The sequence below is a fragment of the Anomaloglossus baeobatrachus genome, chromosome 3, assembly GCF_048569485.1.
Source record: "Anomaloglossus baeobatrachus isolate aAnoBae1 chromosome 3, aAnoBae1.hap1, whole genome shotgun sequence".
Lineage (NCBI taxonomy): Eukaryota > Metazoa > Chordata > Amphibia > Anura > Aromobatidae > Anomaloglossus > Anomaloglossus baeobatrachus.
In genome coordinates, this window is record NC_134355.1 from 356986199 (window position 1) to 357007484 (window position 21286).

A 21286-nucleotide genomic window follows, 5' to 3' on the forward strand; every position below is an offset into this window, starting at 1 on the left:
CCAGCATCTGCCGCTCCCCTCTCCCCATCAGTCACTGCTCTCGCCCCATCTGCTGCTCCACCGCCCAGCATCTGCCGCTCCCCTCTCCCCATCAGTCACTGCTCTCGCCCCATCTGCTGCTCCACCGCCCAGCATCTGCCGCTCCCCTCTCCCCATCAGTCACTGCTCTCTCCCCATCTGCCGCTCCACCGCCCCAGCATCTGCCGCTCCCCTCTCCCCATCAGTCACTGCTCTCTCCCCATCTGCCGCTCCACCGCCCCAGCATCTGCCGCTCCACCGCCCCTGCATCAGCCACCTCACTCCCCCATCAGCCTCTGCGCCCCTGCATCTGCCACCTCATTCCCCAATCAGCCTCTGCGCCCTTGCATCTGCCACCTCACTCCCCCATCAGCCTCTGCCCCCTCCCTTATCTGCTGCCTGCTCTCTCTCATCCCCTTAATCCTCTGCCCCCTCCCCCCCTCCCGGATCTGCTGCAATCCTGCTGCCTAGATGCATTCTGTAAGGTAGCTATCCCCAATCTCACCTCCCACTCCCCTTCCACCCTTCCCCTCGCCCCCCCTTCCTCCGCCACTCCTGCATCCGTTGTGCCCGCACCCATCCTCAACCGCTCCTCCATCCGCCACGCCCTCCCATCCTCCGACGTGCCCCCTCACCAATCCTCCGCCCTTGGCTCCTCACCCATCCTCCGCCGCTCCTGCATCCGTTGCGCCCTCTTCTATCCTCCATCCATCTTTTTTCCATCCCACCTAGTACCCCCCCTTTTTGCAGTACATCTGTGCGTTCGTCCTAATTTTTTTTTCTGTAAACTAAGAAAGAAATACAAATAAACTTAGTTTAGGGCCAGTAAAATTATACTGTAGTAATCATCAACTACAGTATTTTTTACTGAATATTGTAAGGGTCAGCCCAGTGCCACACATGAGAGCGATGCTCGAGTCTCACACCGCATCATCCGGCACGGTCGCTCTCTTCCAGACAGGAGTGTGCGGCTGTGTCGGGTGATGCGATGCGAGATTTGTGCATTGCTCTCACGTGTGGCACTTGCCTTAGTGTCAGTTGCAGGTGCATATATATTTTTTTTTTTTACTGACGTCTCTATTTTTTATTATGCCAAACTAATATTTCTTTGTATTGGGGGGGGGGGTCTAGTTTCCAACATGGGGTCACATGTGGGGGAGCTCCACTGTTTGGGCATATCAGGGGGATCTCCAAACGCGACATGGTGCGGCTAACGATTCCAGCTAATTTTCCATTTAAAAAGTCAAATGACGCTCCTTCCCTCTGGAGCTCTGCCGTGCGCCCAAACAGTGTTTTTCTGCCACATATGAGGTATCAGCGTACTCAGAACAAATTGCCCAACAAATTCTGCAGTCCACTTTATCCTGTTACCCCTGTACAAATTAAAAAATGGAGCCTAAAATAACATTTTGTGGAAAAAAAAAGTACTTTTTTGTTTTTATGCCTCAATGTATGAAGCACGTGAGGGTTCAAAGTGCTCATTACCCATGTAGATTTATGCCATGGGGGTTTAGTTTCCAAAATGAGGTCACTTGTGGGGGAGCTCCATTGTTTAGGCACCTCAGGGGGTCTCCAAACGCAACATGGCGTACGCTAATAATTCCAACCAATTTTGCTGTGAAATGGCGCTCCTTCTCTTCTGAGCCCCGCTGTGTGCCCAGACAATTACTTTCCACCACATATGAGGTACCTGTGTACTCAGGAGAAATTGCACAATACATTGTATGGTGCATTTTTTCCTGATACCCTTGTGGAAAAAAAAGCTACCTGGTTGAAATAACAATTTCATGGTAAAAAAAAAATATATATATTTTCACGGCTGAACGTTCTTAACTTTTGTGAAGCCTCCAGGGGTTCAAAGTGTTCAGTAAACATCTAGATAAATTCAATGAGGGGTCTAGTTTCCAAAATGGGGTCACTTGTGGGGGAGCTCCATTGTTTAGGCACCTCAGGGGGTCTCCAAACACAACATGGCATCCACTAACGATTCCAGACAATTTTGCGTTTGAAAAGTCAATTGTCGCACCTTGCTGTAATACTTATTCTATGTTCTGAGGATTTCGATAGCGTAGGGCAATGACAATCAGAGACGAGTTCCGGGTACAAGATGTTTTATAGTATGCAACCACGGTAGATACAGAACAACACAGCAACACAATAACACATGCAATACTTTCCGGAATCGACGCGGAGGGAATTCCCGGGACCACGCACCGGACTCCCCCAGGGAGACCACCAGAGCGAACCCCTATACAGGGACTGTCTGGCAATCTACCCCGGAAGGCCTAAGTGCGCAGCAGCCGGGATAAGGAGCAAGCGGTAAAGTCAATGAGTGTCCGTACGGGAAATGTTTGTCCAGAATGGTTACGAACCAATAGAGAACCAGGCGGAGTGCTGACCGAAGATGGTAAACAGAATCCGGGCACAGCCTTGAAGAGCCGGGTACAGTCCAGAGTCAATCGGTAGGTAGTCTTTTAGGGGAATCCAGAGGCAATCAGGAATAAGCAGCAACACAGCAGGAGCACACAGCAGGCAGTATACTCAGGCACTGGACTGGACTTAGAGGCGGCCTTTTAAGCAGCTGGACAGGAAGTAGGGCAACAGAACGGTAACCTCCATGTTAACCGAGGGCAAGGGCAATCAAAAGAGAACTGGAAAACCTGGAAACCTGACATTACTCCCCCCCCCCCAGAGACGGCCTCAGGACGGATCAGGGCCAGGTTTGTCCGGGTACCGTCGATGAAACTGAGCGATCTTCCGGGGTGCCCGAATGTTACCCACCGGTTCCCAGGAATCGTCCTCGGGGGCGTACCCCTGCCAATGTACCAGATACTGAAGCCGACGTCGATGGAGCCGGGAGTCAATAATGTCCTCGACGACGAACTGCTCCTCGCCGTCGACCATCACAGGCGGAGGAGGAGGCACGACACGACCATGAAACATATTAGGGGAAACGGGTTTGAGGAGAGACACATGAAAAACCGGGTGTACCTTTAGATGGTGCGGTAACCGTAGCCGACAGGCCACAGGGCTCACGATCCCGGTGATCTTAAATGGACCGATGAATTTCTGTCCCAGCTTCTGCGAAGGAACACCCAATCTAAGGTTTTTGGTGGATAACCATACAGAGTCCCCTACCTTATACATGGGTGCCGGTTTCCGGTGAGCGTCCGCTGACCTCTTGTAACGCTCCTGGGCCGTAGCCACCGTGTCCTTCAGAACCTCCAGATTTTGTCGAAGCTCTGAAACTCTGTCCTCCACCGCCGGTACTGAAACCGCAACCGGGGACCTAGGTAACACATTCGGATGGTAACCCAAGTTGGCAAAAAAGGGAGTTACCTTAGTGGAGCTGCTCTGAGTGTTGTTATAGGAGAACTCCGCCAACGGAAGCATCTTCAACCAATCGTCTTGGAGATGGCTGACGTAACATCGAAGGTATTGTTCCAGGGTTTGATTCGTCCGTTCGGTTTGCCCATTAGTCTGAGGATGGTATGCAGAAGACAAACAGACATCAATCTGGAGTGCCGTACAAAAGCCTTTCCAGAACCTAGACGTAAACTGCACGCCCCGGTCAGAGATGATCTCATCTGGTACCCCATGCAAACGGAATACGTTCTGGATCACTAAATCCACTGTCTCTGCGGCTGAGGGAAGACCGGTACACGGAATGAAGTGAGCAGCTTTAGTTAATCGATCCACCACCACTAAGATGGTATTGTGCCCGCCAGAGACTGGCAACTCTACAATAAAATCCATGGAGATAGACCCCCAAGGGCGAGATGGCACGGGTAACGGTTGGAGGAGTCCCGTAGGAGCCACACGAGGGACCTTGCACCGGGCACAAACCACGCAGGAGTGGACATAGTCCTTCACATCCTTCAAACAGGTAGGCCACCAGAAAAAACGGCTTAGAAATTCCTGCGTCTTCTGTACCCCCCTATGACCAGCCAACACGGAGTCATGGACCAACTTGAGAACCCGAAGTCTTACGGCCTCCGGGACATAAATGCGTCGTTCTCTCAACCACACACCATTCCGAAGAACAAGAGTTACATCCTTCGGGGGGGCAGCAAGAAATACATCACCATCATAGGCCAGCTTGATGTCCTTCCATAAGTCCTGATCCTGGATCACTCCAACGAAATTGGCATCCGATAACACGGTCTGAGACGGGGTTCCAGGCACGGAGTCCACGGCATGGATTCGGGACAAGGCATCGGCTTTCCCATTACGTGAACCTGGACGGTATGTAACGACAAAATTGAATTGGTTAAGAAATAGGCTCCAACGGGCTTGCCGTGGAGACAGGCACCTGGCAGACTTAAGAAATTCCAGATTACGATGATCTGTGAGTACTATCACTTGCTGCGCGGCTCCCTGTAAGTGGTGTCTCCATTCCTTGAAAGCGGAAATAATCGCCAATAATTCCTTATCCGCAATGTCGTAGTTCCTTTCTGCAGGGGACAACCGGCGGGAAAAGAAGGCACACGGATGCAGGAGACTCTTGTCCCCGGTCCTTTGAGAAAGAATGGCCCCTAATGCATAGTCAGAAGCGTCGACCTCCACGATGAAGGGAAGTGCGGGATTCGGATGTACTAGTATGGGTGCTGAGGTAAAACATCCCTTGAGACGATGGAACGCTTCCTGGGCCTGGGCGGACCATACAAACTTCTGTCCTTTCTTAGTCAACAGAGTGATGGGACGAACAATCTCTGAAAAGTTACGGATAAAGCGTCGGTAAAAGTTGGCAAAACCGACAAAGCGTTGTACCTCTTTGATGTTTCCCGGTTCCGGCCAGTCTAGAATTGCTTGTATCTTGCTAGACTCCATGTTCAGCCCCTGAGGAGAGATGACATAACCTAAGAATTGTATTTGTGAGCAGTGGAACTCGCATTTCTCCAGTTTAATGTACAGGTGGTTTTCCCTCAGCCGGGTAAGTACGGTCTTGACGTGCTCCTGGTGTTCCTGGAGAGAATCAGAAAAGATTAGAATATCATCCAGATAGATCACCATGAATTGGTCCATGATATCCCTAAAAATATCATTAACTAGATGTTGAAATGCCGCAGGAGCGTTACAAAGTCCAAAAGGCATCACTAAATACTCAAAATGTCCGTACCGACATCGGAACGCGGTCTTCCACTCGTCTCCGGGACGTATACGAAGCAGATTATATGCCCCACGGAGGTCCAATTTGGTGAATATTTTTGCCTGTTGGACCCTCTCCAATAGCTCCGGAATCAACGGTAACGGATACCGGTTCCGGATGGTTATTTTATTCAGTTCCCGGTAGTCAATACAGGGTCTCAGAGTCCCCTCTTTCTTTTTCACGAAAAAGATGGGTGCCCCTGCGGGTGAGGTAGACGGGCGAATAAATCCCTTGGCCAGGCTTTCATCAATATACTCCTTTAGGGCTTCTAGCTCAGGTGCCGCCAACGGGTAAACATGACCAAACGGGATCTCTGCCCCTGGGAGTAAGTCTATGGGGCAATCATACGGTCTATGCGGAGGAAGCCGATCGGCCTTTCTTTTGTCGCATATGTCAGCGAAGTCACGATAAACCGGGGGTAAAACAGGTACCTGTACCGTGCCTTCTGCATGTGGTGTTACCGGAACCGGAACAGTTGGACAAATGGCCGAACCACTCTGCGGTGGGAAGGATATTTCCTTAGTTTCCCAATCGATGACCGGATTTGTAGACCGTAGCCACGGAATACCTAAAATAATCGGAAAATGTGGAGAAGAGATCATCATGAAAATAAGGGTCTCCTGCTGACCTGGTTTCATCACGCATTCTAGCGGTACTGTTTCCCGATCCACTGGTCCAGAGGTTAACGGAGATCCGTCTACCGTCTCCATGGTAACCGGTGAGGATCTTTGCTGAGTTCGGATACCGTGTTTTCTGGCAAAAGAAAAGTCCATGAAATTTCCCCCTGCCCCAGAGTCTATCATTGCAGAGGTAGGAATTAGCTGTCCCTCCCACCGGATCTGAATGGGGAGTGAACAATGGGTATATTTCCCTTCTGAGTCCTTCGGTGAGGTAGACATTACAGTCAAGGGAAATACCGCATCCAAGTGTCCACTTGCCTCAGAGATATCCGACTCTGCGTCCGTGTTGTCACACTCTGCCATGGCTGCCAATACCTTATTTGGGCGATTCGGACGTTTCGGGCAGTCGATTAAGAAATGGTCCGATTGACCGCAGTAGAAACACAAACGCTCACGGAGCCGGTGTTCACGACGTTCGTTGGTCTCTCGTCTTTGCAGAGAGTCCACTTGCATAGGAACGTCCTCGGCCTCCCGTGGCGTCCTGAGAGCGGGTTCTCTGGAAGGAAACGTATTATTATTTACACGGTTTATAGCTGCCCATTTTTCCTGTCTACGTTCCGTCAAACGGGTATCTATGCGCACACAGTGCTGGAGAAACAGGTCAAAATCCCCTGGGGATTCAGAACGGGCTAACTCGTCCTTGATGGTACCGGACAAACCTTTTCTGAAAACGGACAATAATGCATTGTTTCCCCAGTCGGTGTCTACCACTAACCTCTGGAACTCAGTGGCGTATTCAACGACAGAACGCTTTCCCTGACGTAAGGAAAGGAGAGCCGATTCAGCGGTAGCACGGCGATTCGGATCATCAAACATTTGTGCCATTGCGTTCAGGAAGTCATCTAGGTGATTTAAACGGATGTCCCGGTTCTCTATCATAGGATTAGCCCAAGCCAGTGCTCGTGAGGTTAATAACATGATGATACATAACACCTTTGACCGGTCAGAACGGTAATAATCAGCATGTACATCGAAAAACAGTATACATTGGTTAACAAATCCACGGAACTGACTACGATCACCATTGAAACGGAATGGGGGTAACCTAGGCATACCGGCAGCTGATACGGACGCAGTGGGGACGGCTTCCTGAGCCTCCACTCTGACTTGCAAATCCTGTATAGCCGGACCCAGTACCTGGTGATCATGGCCCAGCTGCGCCTCCACATCTCTAAGCTTAGTCTGCACCACCTCCATCTCCTGCTGCAGGGAGTTAATCATGGAGAACAGCTGATCTACTCGTGTCTCAGTCATTGCCCCAGCGAAATCCTCTAATGGCCTGAGTATAATGTAATACTTATTCTATGTTCTGAGGATTTCGATAGCGTAGGGCAATGACAATCAGAGACGAGTTCCGGGTACAAGATGTTTTATAGTATGCAACCACGGTAGATACAGAACAACACAGCAACACAATAACACATGCAATACTTTCCGGAATCGACGCGGAGGGAATTCCCGGGACCACGCACCGGACTCCCCCAGGGAGACCACCAGAGCGAACCCCTATACAGGGACTGTCTGGCAATCTACCCCGGAAGGCCTAAGTGCGCAGCAGCCGGGATAAGGAGCAAGCGGTAAAGTCAATGAGTGTCCGTACGGGAAATGTTTGTCCAGAATGGTTACGAACCAATAGAGAACCAGGCGGAGTGCTGACCGAAGATGGTAAACAGAATCCGGGCACAGCCTTGAAGAGCCGGGTACAGTCCAGAGTCAATCGGTAGGTAGTCTTTTAGGGGAATCCAGAGGCAATCAGGAATAAGCAGCAACACAGCAGGAGCACACAGCAGGCAGTATACTCAGGCACTGGACTGGACTTAGAGGCGGCCTTTTAAGCAGCTGGACAGGAAGTAGGGCAACAGAACGGTAACCTCCATGTTAACCGAGGGCAAGGGCAATCAAAAGAGAACTGGAAAACCTGGAAACCTGACACTTGCCTTCCGAGCCCTGCTGTGCGCCCAAACATTTGATTTCCACCACATATGAGGTATCTGTGTACTCAGGAGAAAATGCACAATACATTTTATGTTGCAATTTTTCCTGATACCCTTGTGAAAAAAAAAGCTACCTGGTTGAAGTAACAATTTCGTGGTAATTTTTTTTTTTTTTATTTTCATTGCTCAAAGTTATTAACTTTTGTGAAGCCCCCAGAGGTTCAAAGTGCTCAATAAACATCTAGATAAATTCCATGAGGGGTCTAGTTTCCAAAATGGGGTCACTTGTGGGGGAGCTCCATTGTTTAGGAACCTCAGGGGGTCTCCAAACGCAACATCACATCTGCTAATTATTCCAGACAATTTTGCTTTCAAAAATTCAAATGATGCTCCTTCTCTTCCGAGCCTTGCCGTGCGCCAAAACAATTGATTTCCCCCACATATGAGATATCGGTGTACTCAGGAGAAATTGCACAATTAATTTTATGGTGCATTTTTCCTGATACCCTTGTGAAAATGCTAAATTTTATGGCTAAAGTAACATTTTTGTGTAAAAAAGTAAAATTTTCATTTTTTCCTTCCACATTGCTTTGGTTGCTATAAAGCTCCTAAAGGGTTAATAAACTTCTTAGATGTGGTTTTGAGCAGTGTGAGGAGTGCAGATTTTAGAATGGGGTCACTTTTGGGTATTTTCTGTCACCTCGGCCTCTCAAAGTCACTCCAAATGTGATGTGGTACCTAAAATATTTTTTTTGTAAATTTTGTTGGAAAAATGAAAAATTGCTGATGAACTTTGACCCCTTCTAACTTCCTAACGGAAAAAAAATTTGTTTCGAAAATTGCGCTGGTGTAAAGTAGACAAGTGGGAAATGTTACACAGTAACTATTTTGTGTGACATATCTCACAGATTTATGGGCATAAAATTTCAAATTTTGAAAATTGCGAAATTTTCAAAATGTTCGCCAAATTTCCAAACTTTTCACACATAAACGCAAAAAATATCGGCCTAAATTTACCATTGACATGAAGTACAATATGTCACGAAAAAACAGTCTCAGAATCGCCAGGATCCGTTGAAGCGTTCCAGAGTTATAACCTGTCAAAGTGACACTGGTCAGAATTGCAAAAAATGGCCGGGTCTTTAAGGTGAAAACAGGCTGGGGGCTGAAGGGGTTAATTTTCAATGAGGCAAAACGGGGAAGATTTGAACTTTTATGGGGGGGGGGTTTATTTTTTAAAAAACTTGTTTTTCCACTTTGTTTTATTTACTAGTCTTTTTAACGCTTACTTGAAGCTACAATTGCCTAATCGCTTGTGCTATACAGAGCAATGCATCAGCGCTGCTCTGTATAGCAATTATCTCGATCCTCATAAACGCAAGCTTATAGTCAGTGTTTCCAGGAGGATCCTAATGACAGACATGGGACATCATCTGATTCCTAGTAGTCATAACAACCCATCAGCACTCCACGATCATGTCACAGGCGCTCAGATGGAGTCTGGGAATGACGCGCTCCCTGCTACCACATGTTAATTCCCACTGTCAGAGATTGACAGCGAGATTTAACTGGTTACCACTAGCAGCAGATCTCAAAATTCTCCCGCAACTGTTAGAGGCACATGATAAGTTGATTAAATCAGCCATCATGTGCAGGGAAAGATGTTGGTTCAGCGTGCGAGCCCACATCAAAGGCAGGGAAATGGCATATGACGTAAGTTTACGTCATATGTCATGAAGGCGTTAAGGGTCTAGTTACACAGTTTGATTGACCAACCGCACAATACGACTGCCACTCATTAAACTTTTACAGATCAGTGATGGTTTAGATGCTTGTTTACACAGGAGACTAAGGGTACCTTCACACATAGCGATGCAGCAGCGATCCGACCAGCGATCTGACCTGGTCAGGATCGCTGCTGCATCGCTACATGGTCGCTGGTGAGCTGTCAAACAGGCAGATCTTACCAGCGACCAGTAAACAGCCCCCAGCCAGCAGCGACGTGCAAGCGACGCTGCGCTTGCACGGAGCCGCCATCTGGAAGCTGCGGAGACTGGTAACTAAGGTAAACATCGGGTATGGTTACCCGATGTTTACGTTAGTTACCAGCGCACACCGCTTAGCTGTGTGTGCAGGGAGCAGGGAGCCGCGCACACTGAGCGCTGGCTCCTTGCTCTCCTAGCTACAGTACACATCGGGTTAATTAACCCGATGTGTAATGCAGCTACATGTGCAGAGAGCAGGGAGCCGCGCACACTGCTTAGCGCTGGCTCCTTGCTCTCCTAGCTGCTGTACACATCGGGTTAATTAACCCGATGTGTACAGCAGCTACATGTGCAGAGAGCCGGAGCCGGCAGAACAGGCAGCGTGAGAGCTGCGGAGGCTGGTAACTAAGGTAAATATCGGGTAACCACCTTGGTTACCCGATGTTTATCTTGGTTACAAGCTTACCTCAGCTGTCAGACGCCGGCTCCTGCTCCCTGCTCGCTTCATTTGTCGCTCTCTCGCTGTCACACACAGCGATCTGTGTGTCACAGTGGGAGAGCGCCTTTGAAGAAAATGAACCAGGGCTGTGTGTAACGAGCAGCGATCTCGCAGCAGGGGCCAGATCGCTGCTCAGTGTCACACACAGCGAGATCGCTAATGAGGTCACAAAAAGCGTGACTCAGCAGCGACCTCGGCAGCGAGCTCGCTGTGTGTGAAGCACCCCTAAAGCAAACTATTTGTACTGAGCGATCTACACTAAATCATACATAGGCAAAGGCTGCCTAGGTTGTCCACAGTGCTGAGAGTCCTGTTTACACCTGATAATGTACCACTAAAAACAAAGATTTCACCTAATGAATGAGCATTTTGCTTGTGTAGCAGGTGATTAGCAGCATGTTTAGACTACAAGGTAATCGTGAAACAAGTGTTTTTAACAATGCTTATTTAAAATTACATTGCAGTGTAAATGCAGGTTAACCTAAACTTTTTGAAAATTGGTATCATTTGTTAACAGCTTAACGTGGGCGATAAAAAGAAAAGCATGGGAAGTTTAATAAATATTTTCACATAAAATGAAAGAAGAGCTATGGCCACAGACCACAATCCTGGTCTTAACTTGTTGATGGGATTTATAGAGTCAACTAGTTCTTTACACTCATTTTATAAAATTGCTGTATTTTTCTGTTGTAGGTTATTAAAGCTATTGAGGAGGGTTATCGGTTGCCTTCACCAATGGATTGTCCTGCAGGTCTTCACCAGTTAATGTTGGACTGCTGGCAGAAGGAGCGTGGGGAACGACCTAAGTTTGAGCAGATTGTTGGTATTCTTGACAAAATGATCCGGAACCCCAATAGCTTGAAAACTCCAATGGGAACATGCAACAGGTAAGACAAAGTAAAGAAACAATAGCACAATAAAAGTGAGGGTTGCATAGTTTAGAAAATAATTTCTTAAATTTAAGAGTAAGTGTAAAGCTTACAAAATTGCTGATTGTTCTCGACAGGAGAGGTGTGTAGGTATGTCCATACACCTTACTATACTGCTTTTCCTAAAGCATTTATAAAAAAAAATAGAGATTTACCACAACTGACAAGATACCTTTATAAAACGTCTTGCTCAGGCTATTTACATGGTGATAGAACTACATTATCTGCATGTGCAGTATGTTAAACCTCAAAGAGTTGCTTATGTTGTTTGATTACTGATCCTTCCTTTTATCTCATTGTATTCATGTCTGCTGCACATGAGAAGCAAAATAATGTATGCTCACCTACCTAATACTTGACATTATATGTGCACTTCCTGACTAGTTATATTGCCTGAAGTGCTCTCTTATCACAATTTCTTGGAAATTTCTTCAAATCAGGTCTTAAATTGTGCTCCATACTGTAGACACTCTTCATTTGTGAAAGGTAGTCCTAACTTTGAAAAAAAAAACATTTATTGTTGCTCATTCACAGAAAGATGAAGAACCAAGAAAAAGAATATATATTACCAAATCCATATTTTTTAAAGTTTTTTTAACTCTAAAGATTTTTAAATTTTATTAAAGATACAAAAAATAGACCCAAGTCACAATATGTTTAACAGACAGGATTGCAGGACTAGCTCATCGCCTTATAGCACAAATATATTAAGTCTATAGATGCAAACGGGTATAAAATCCTTCCAAAAAGTATTTATATGGAAAAAAAAAATGTTAACAATAAAAAAAAAATGTAATTAACTATATAGTGAATTTAAAAAAAATTCTTGTTAAACATTTTATTTTTTCATATAAATACTTTTTGGAAGGATTTTATACACTTTTGCATCTATAGACTTAAGGCCACTTTACACGCAGCGACATCGCTAGCGATGTCGCTGCCGATCGCACCCACCCCCGTCGGTTGTGCGTCATGGGCAAATCGCTGCCCGTGGTGCACAATATCGTTAGTCCCCGTCACACATACCTGCTTAGCGACGTCACTGTGGCCGGCGAACCGCCTCCTTTCTAAGGGGGCGGTTCGTGTGGCGTCACAGCGACGTCACATGGCAGCCGTCCAATAGAAGCAGAGGAGCGGAGAGCAGCCGAAAGAAAGACGCACCCACCTCGTTGACGTAAGACACAGGTACGCTGCTGTTCCTCGTTCCTGGGGTGTCATATGTAGCGATGTTTGCTGCCTCAGGAACGATGAACAACCTGCGTCCTGCAACAGCAACAATATTTGGCATTAGAACGACGTGTCAACGATTAACGATTAGGTGAGTAATTTTGATCGTTAGCGGTCGTTTGTACGCTTTACACGCAACGATGTCGCTAACGAGGCTGGATGATCGTCACGAATTCCATGACCCCAACGACATCTCGTTAGCAATGTCGTTGCGTGTAAAGCCCCCTTTAATATATTTCTGCTATAAGATGATGAGCTATTTCTGCAATTTTGTCTGTTAAACATTGTCACTTGGGTCTATTGTTTGTATTTTTTGTATTTCTTTGTGTATTTTTTTATTCTTTAATAAAATATGGATTTGGTATAATAAACTCTTTTTTTCTTAGTTCTTCATGTTAATGTTGAGTTGACATACATTATAAGCTAAAAAGTGGGGGAAAAACTTTTTTCTATTCATTCACAGAAAGGTACAATTTCTCATTCTGCCATTCTACCCAGTTCATTCTACTGTTTTCCATTAGGTCCATGACATCACATGGTTAAAAACAGACTATCTGAATCCTACTAAGTTCTATGTAGAATCATGAAGTCTCTTTTCACTGCTTGAGTCATCACTTTATAGTTCCTGGCAGGGGGAAGAGTGGAGCAACTGTGTCAGCAGATGGAAGAGGATGAGTCATACTGGGATAAGGGACTTCCTGTTTCTACATAGACCTTGGTAGGATTCAGCTAGTCTGTTTTTAACCATGTGATCTCATACTGTATATCTAATGGAAAAGAGATGAATGAACTGGGTAGAAAGGCAAAATAATCAATTGTAAGAACACATTGCTATATAATATGATGATTGCAATATATTAAGAGGATAAAAACTATGGTGGGAGTGCTTTTTAAATACATGTATGTGTATCCCATTTTATAATGTTGCCAAGCTCATTTCTGCATGTTATTTTTTGCACAATAAATATGCGAATATGAAATAATATAAAACAAATATTTGTTTTATTGCATAAATTAGTGTTTTACTTTGTTATTCAAGTCTGTTATTTTAATGTAAATGACACCTTCTCTCCACTCCACAGCAGTTGTAATGCCTCTAACCTATCTAGTCTACAAAGTTTAAAAGAAATGTAAAACCGCTTTTTGCTTGACTCAACATATTTTTACAGCATGTTTAGCAAAATGATTAGATTAACATATGGCTCACACAGTTACTCCTACTAATGTACAGATATATTGAGAGGACGCATATGAAATTCTTTTAGACTTTAAGTGTCAGCTTTAGTTGACTCACAAGTATGAAAATGTGTTTATCCGGTACTCATGTATATTCTTATGAGGTCTTTTGAGGATCACCATTTTAGAATAGTTACATTTCTTAATGTTACTGAATTTGAAAGCGGAAACTTGGGGAAACTGCCAAGACTTTAACCACCGAGTCATAACACAGCAGTCATTTCCACAGTAGTTTCTTAAAAAGACACCATGTACTATGCACACAGAACTTTAGTATGCATGCTTTATTTTTTTTCAACATGTATTAACTGACATATTAATTCTACAGCTGAGCTGAAACAGTTTTGGTTTTTTTTTATCGATCTATTCCAAATGAGCAGTGTCGTCCTTGGCCAAAATGTAATTAGGCCGCAACAAATTCTGGCTTTGCTTTACTTAACAGATTTTTGAATAACACATCTTTCTAATACGGAGATAATGGCTTCTTCTGCCAATTATATATAGCTTTCTGGATGTTACATTACAAAAATCTGAACAAGAATAAGGTACTAAAATACAAGAAAAGAAACCATTGCTTATTTTAGCTAACGTTCATACTAGTAATGTAAATGGTAATAACAAAAACTAAAACTTAAGGAAGATTTTGGTTCTCAAAGGGATATTTGTGAGGAAACATTTCTTTCTAGTAAAACTGATTTTGTAAGAAGCAGATGTGTAACCAGTAGTGATGGGCAGACCCGGACTGTAAAAGTCCGGATCCGCACGGTTTCAAACATACCAAAGTGCCGGGGCCGGAATTCTCAGGTAATTCCGAGCATTGATCTAGATCTGACAATTCTGGAAATGAAGAAAAAGGAGAAAAAAAGAGAATAAGAATGAAGTGAGCGCTTCATGATTAATGAGGCTCTGGTGCAGCTGTATCTGCTCCTGCAGCCGCTCATTCACTTCCAGGGTCGCTTATCAGCTTCATGCATATGCCATGCTTTCCCCGCCCACCGGTGTCTGTGATGGTTGCAGTCAGATGGGTCACCACGCTGAGTGACAGCGTGTCTGACGCTTCTAATCAAAGACCCAGTCTGTGGGTCTATTGTACAGTAAAAATAAATTGTCATAAAGTCCCCCCATATTATGATAACCAGCACAGAAAAAGGATACAGCTACAAGCAGCAGCCTTAAGCCATGTGCTTATCTTGGCAGTGTAGAAATTTTTTTAAAAAAAACCACGTGTGGCCCCCCCAATTTTGATACTCAGCCATGATAAAGCCCAACAGCTGGGGGCTTGTATTCTCAGGCTGGGGAGACACATGATTATTGAGACCCCCCAGCCTAAAAGTAGCAGCCTGCAGCCACCCAAGAATGCGGCATCCATTAGATGTGACAATCCCGGCACTTTACCCGGCTCATCCCAATTGCCCTGGTGCAGTGGCAATTAGAGTAATGAGGGTTTAATGTAATCGCACAGCTGCCACTAAGCCCTAGATTAGTAAAGGGAGGCATCTGAGAACCCCGATTACTGATCTGTAAGTCAAAATAAATAAAACACAAACACTGAAAAAATCCTTTTATTTGAAATTAAAATTTTTAAAAAACACCTTCTTTCACCACTTTATTAACTCCAGAAACACCCGAGCAGGTCCAACGTAATCCACACGAGGTCCCACGACGATTATAACTCTGCTACAGCGGAGTCACAGCGGGCGCCATAGAACATGACTGCCCGCTGTAAGCTTTAGGCAGAGACTGAGTAAGCCACGTAATCAGTAGTGACATCACTCAGGTTAGTTGTGGTCAAAGCTGGAGGTTCCCACACCCCTCCATCTGTGTTTGCAGGTAATTTGACTCAAAATTCAAGATGGCACCCTCCCCCTGTGCTGGCACCACCTCATCTAATATGTACTGGCTGCGTTTTTATCCCGACACAGACAGCGCTTAGCATAGGGGCGGAGCCAGCAAACGGGAGCTGGTGCCATCTTTGAAATCAAGGGGACTCAGTCAGGAGGCACTTAACAAAGGGGGTGTCATGAGCATAAGGAGCATGTTTCATGTTTGATCCTTGAAATCAGCACAGAGGCAGCCAGTACTTAGCATGGAGTCCAACAAAAGCAAAGGGACCAGGTTCCATCTTTTAGAGCAAATGCAGCCAATACTTAGCATAGGGAACAGTCTATCTTGGACTCTGAGGTTTGGGACAGCACCATTAGCCCTACAAGCGAGGGTCAACGTCCTTAGCCATTTAACCCAGGGTCAGCGCCCTTAGCCCTGCAACCCAGAGTCAGTGCCCTTAGCTCTGCAACTCAGGGTCAGCGTCCTTAGCCCTGCAACCCAGCGTCAGCACCCTTAACCCTGCAACCCAGGGACAGCGCCATTAGCCCTGCAATCCAGGGACAGCACCCGTAGCCCTGCAACCCAAGGACAGCAACCATAGCCCTGCAATCTAGGGACAGCGTCCCTAACCCTATAACTCAGGTAAGCTCTTAGATACCATAAGACAATAATCCAGCACCAGGGAAAAAAGGCTTCATCATAAATTAAAATTTAACTTTTATTGGATCCCATATTAAAATCCATAGACAGATATATTAAAATTCTAGGAAACCTAGATTTTTTTTCCCTGGGGCTGAATTATTGTCTTATGGTGTCTGAAGCTACTTTCCTCCGGGAGTCCAAGCCCTGGTTGTTTCCGTGCATCAGGAACTGAGGAGTACTATGGATATGACTGTAGGCTGATACTTAAAATTCTTATTTGTCTATAAAGCTCTTGGATAGCCCTACTACCTTTTGCCCTAGCACCCAAGGACAGCTGTCTTATAGCCCTACTACCCAGAGACCACTCTCTCTTATAGTCCTACTAACCAAGTATAGTTGGTGCATAGCCCTACTACCCAAGGACAGCTCTTGGATAGCCCTACCACCCTTGCCCTAGTACCCTGGGGTAGCTGTCATATAGCCCTACTACCCAGGGACAACTGTCATATACTCTTACTAACCAGGGACAACTGTCTTACATCACTGCTACCCAGGAGCAGCTCTCTTATAGCCCTACTACCCAGGGATAGCTCTTTTATTTTACTAGTACCGAGGGACAGCTATGGTATAGCCCTATTACCCAGGGACAGCTTATGTATAGCCATGGCTCTTGTAGAGGCTTTCTATCCAGGGACAGCTGTCTTATAGTCTCTAACCAGTATGTGCATTGCAGTCCATGCTCGTACCATGTTGCATGTTGATCTGCATAAACCTGTATAATTTTAAGCGGCCCTTTGAAGGGAACCATAATGCTGATGTGGCCCACGGAAAAATGAGTTTGACACCCCCTGACCTAGATGGGAAGACAAGAAATGGATTGCAGCTACTGTACACAGCAAATTTTGTATGGGGTGGTCAGTGAGGCATTCATTTCCTTATTTAATACAAGTAGATAAATAAAATTACATATATGCAAAAAAAAAACAACAATTTAGCCTCAGCACATACATAGTACATTTTTCAAACACTATGGGTCATATTAATTCTAATTATCTCTTATTATAATGTTTAGACCTGTCAGCCCACTTCTGGACCAGAATACCCCTGATTTCTCAACATTCTGCTCTGTCGGAGAGTGGTTAGAAGCTATCAAGATGGAACGGTATAAGGAAAACTTTAGCTCTGCAGGATACAATTCACTTGAAGCTGTTGCCGGAATGACAATTAAGTAAGTATATAATGAATGTTAGAATGCCTTGTACAGCTTTTTCCATGGCTTATGAGTCCTCATGGGTCCATAAGAAATGCTTCTAGGAGACAGTAGTTCTGCAATTAGGTTTCTAATTGAACAGGACACACAAAATCCTGTTTAAAATATCAGAAGCATTATATAGGCCTATAGATTTCTATGTTGTGGATTAGTGTTGTCTAGATACATAATTAAAGGGGTTTCTCTGAAAAATGTGATATGATAAATATTTAGCAAAAAGTTATGCTTCATCAAGTGCACTCTGTCAAGGTTTTAAATATCTCAACTTTCATCTAGCAGTGTGCAGCCATCCTAGGACGAGCAGTGTTTGGCGCAAGACACACATACTCACTGCACTAAACCTGTCAGGCTGACTGAAATGGATGTTCATTCTTTAAAATCCTGGCAGAGTTCACTAGATAAAGCATACCTTTTTGCTAAATAAAAGGTATTTATTTAGAAAAAAATGTAATATTTAAATGTGTACTTTTTAATTACCGTATTTTTCGTTTTATAAGACGCACTTTTGTTCCCCCAAATTTTGGGGGAAAGTAGGGGGTGCATCTTATAATCCGAATATACGGGAGGGGGGGTATGTGTGTGTATAGATATATATATATATATATATATATATATATATATATATATATATATATATATATATATAATATATATATATATAGTGAGGTAGCGTCGTCGGCTGCGCTGCAGAAGACACGGGATCCAGGCACCAAGGTTCACAGCACACGGTTTATTCCAAAGAAAAAGTTCACAATAGTACATAGGTGCCTTTCCGGCAGAGAACTCAGGGAGATGTGATCACCCCCTCACACCCGGCACACCTGCCCTTGTTCCTGAATCTATTTATCCCTCCCTTCAGCCTGTAGGGAAAACAGCATTAACCCTATAGTGGATTATCATGGAGTGAGCACAACCGGGGCGAGACATACCGGCCGTCATAGATAACCCCGGTCACAGTCTCACATACCCCCCCCCTCAGTTCAAGCGTGCGGGGTTGAACTCCAGCCATCAAACACGGGCCGCGGGACAAGGCATCGGCGTTGCCCTGCAACCTACCGGCCCGGTGTTCAACCGTAAACCGGAAGTTCTGCAGAGAAAGGAACCACCGGGTAACCCGGGCATTCCGTTCCTTGGCGGACCTCATCCAGACCAGTGGAGAGTGATCCGTCACCAAGCGAAACTGCCGTCCCAGCAGATAATAGCGTAGGGACTCCAAGGCCCACTTGATCGCCAGGCACTCCTTCTCCACTACGCTATAATTCCGCTCGGGAGGGGTGAGCTTCCTACTCAAGAAGGTGACGGGGTGTTCCTCCCCCTGAACCACCTGAGACAGCACTGCCCCCAGGCCGACCTCCGAGGCGTCAGTCTGTACAATGAACTCCTTCCGGAAATCAGGGTTGACCAGAACGGGCTGTCCGCACAGGACCTCCTTCAGGGCCCGGAAGGAGTCCTCGGCCTGCGGAGTCCAGCGCACCATGACGGACTTCTTGCCTTTGAGAAGGTCCGTCAAGGGGGCTGATAGTCCCGCAAAATCCTTTACAAACCTCCTGTAGTACCCCACGATACCCAGGAAGGCCCTAACCTGCTTCGTGGTCAGGGGTCTAGGCCACTTCTGGATCGCCTCAACCTTGTTAATTTGGGGCTTAATCACTCCTTGGCCTATCACGTAGCCCAAGTAGCGGGCTTCCGTGAGTCCCAATGCACATTTCTTGGGATTGGCTGTCAATCCGGCTGTTCGAAGCGCGTCCACCACCGCTTGTACCTGTTCCAAGTGGGTCTGCCAATCGGAGCTATAAATAATGATGTCATCCAGGTACGCTGATGCATACGCCTGGTGGGGTTCCAGCACTAAGTCCATCAACCTCTGGAACGTGGCCGGAGCGCCATGTAACCCAAAAGGCAAGACAACATAGTGGAAGAGACCCTCCGGCGTAACAAAAGCGGTTTTCTCCTTGGCGGACTCCGTTAGTGGCACCTGCCAGTACCCCTTGGTCAGGTCGAGCGTGGTAAAATATCGCGCCTGTCCCAGCCTATCAATCAGCTCATCCACCCGGGGCATGGGGTAGAGATCGAACTTGGATATTTCGTTCAATCTCCTAAAGTCATTGCAGAACCTTAAGGAGCCATCGGGTTTTGGTATTAGGACAATCGGACTAGCCCATTCACTTCGGGATTTTTCGATGACCCCCAGGCGTAACATTGTCTTTACTTCCTCCGATATGGCTTGTCGTCGAGCCTCCGGTACCCGGTATGACTTCAGGCGTACCTTCAGGTGGGGCTCGGTGACAATATCGTGTCGTATCAGACTGGTCCTACCGGGCAGCTCGGAGAAGACATCGGGGTTCTGCTGAACCAACCGTCTGGCCTCTCGCCTCTGTTGCTTGGTGAGGGCTTCTCCAATCCTTACTTCCGGTTCGTCCTCTCCGGAGGTCGCTTGAGCCGGATGTGAACGACCCGAAGAGGAGGGAGGTGGGGAAAAAACAGCCATCAGGCTTTCCCGTTCCTGCCAAGGTTTTAATAGGTTGACATGGTATATTTGTTCAGGTTTCCGCCTACCGGGCTGCAATACTTTATAGTTAACCACCCCGACTCTTTCCTTTATCTCGTAGGGGCCTTGCCACTGAGCCAGGAATTTACTCTCCGCCGTGGGGATTAATACCAACACCCGATCCCCGGGTTTAAAGGTCCGCATGGTGGCTTGTCTATTGTAGCGGCCGCTTTGCGCGGCCTGAGCCTCCTGTAAATGCTCCTTCACAATTGGCATGACCGCGCTTATGCGGTTCTGCATACCCAAAATGTGTTCAATCACACTTTTATGGGGGGTGGGCTCTTGTTCCCATGTTTCTTTTGCCAGGTCCAACAATCCCCGGGGATGTCGCCCGTATAACAATTCAAAAGGCGAAAACCCCGTGGATGCCTGTGGTACCTCTCGTATGGCAAACATCAAATAGGGAAGCATCATATCCCAGTCTTTCCCGTCTTTTGAGATCACCCTTCTTAGCATGGTTTTCAGGGTTTTATTGAAACGCTCGACTAAACCGTCCGTTTGAGGATGATACACAGACGTACGCAACTGCTTGATCTGGAGTAGCCGGCATAGCTCTTTGGTCACTTTAGACATGAATGGGGTCCCCTGATCCGTAAGGATCTCCTTGGGCAACCCCACCAGGCAGAACACAGCAAACAACTCCCGAGCTATAAGCTTGGCTGCAGTATGTCTGAGAGGTATCGCCTCTGGATACCGGGTGGCATAGTCAACGATCACTAGGATATGCTGGTGCCCTCGAGCAGACTTTACGAGGGGCCCCACCAGATCCATCCCTATCCGTTCAAAAGGGACTTCTATAATGGGTAACGGTACCAACGGACTGCGAAAGTGGGTCAGGGGTGCGGTAAGCTGACACTCCGGGCAGGTTTCGCAGAACCGTTTTACCTCCCCAAAGACCCCGGGCCAATAGAACCTTTGCAATATTCGCTCCTGCGTTTTCTTGACCCCTAGGTGACCACTCATCAGGTGTTTATGAGCCAAGTCGAGGACCCGCCGGCGATACGGCTGGGGCACCACCAACTGCTCCACCCCTACGCCCCGTATTTCATCTACCCGGTAGAGTAAATCCTGTTTAAGAGCGAAATGGGGGTATCTTACCTGGGCACCAGGCAGCTGTGCCACCCCGTCAACTACTGTCACCCGACTCCGGGCATGTATTAACGTAGGGTCCTGGAGTTGGGCTGTCCCAAACGTATCCGGGGACGCCTCCAACTCCGGGATGGGCTCGACCGTCTCAGCCTCTCCTGCCAATACCTCTAGGGGCGACCTATCAGGTTCACATCCTGTCCCTATCATGGGGACCCCTACGGCAGGCGTCCCGGATTCAGGATTGTAGGGCTCAGGT

At 46.5% G+C, this 21286-nt stretch overlaps 1 protein-coding gene across 4 annotated transcripts in view; it reads left to right on the plus strand.

Moving 5' to 3' along the window:
* The window catches only part of EPHA7 (EPH receptor A7), a 307010-nt gene that overhangs the window by 279483 nt on the left and 6241 nt on the right, over window positions 1-21286 (plus strand). For all 4 annotated transcript variants that reach the window (XM_075340120.1, XM_075340121.1, XM_075340118.1 and 1 more), the window contains 2 exons: window positions 10959-11152; window positions 17196-17351. In XM_075340120.1, coding sequence (XP_075196235.1) covers window positions 10959-11152; window positions 17196-17351 — 350 coding nt within the window. The remainder of the gene's footprint in view (window positions 1-10958; window positions 11153-17195; window positions 17352-21286) is intronic.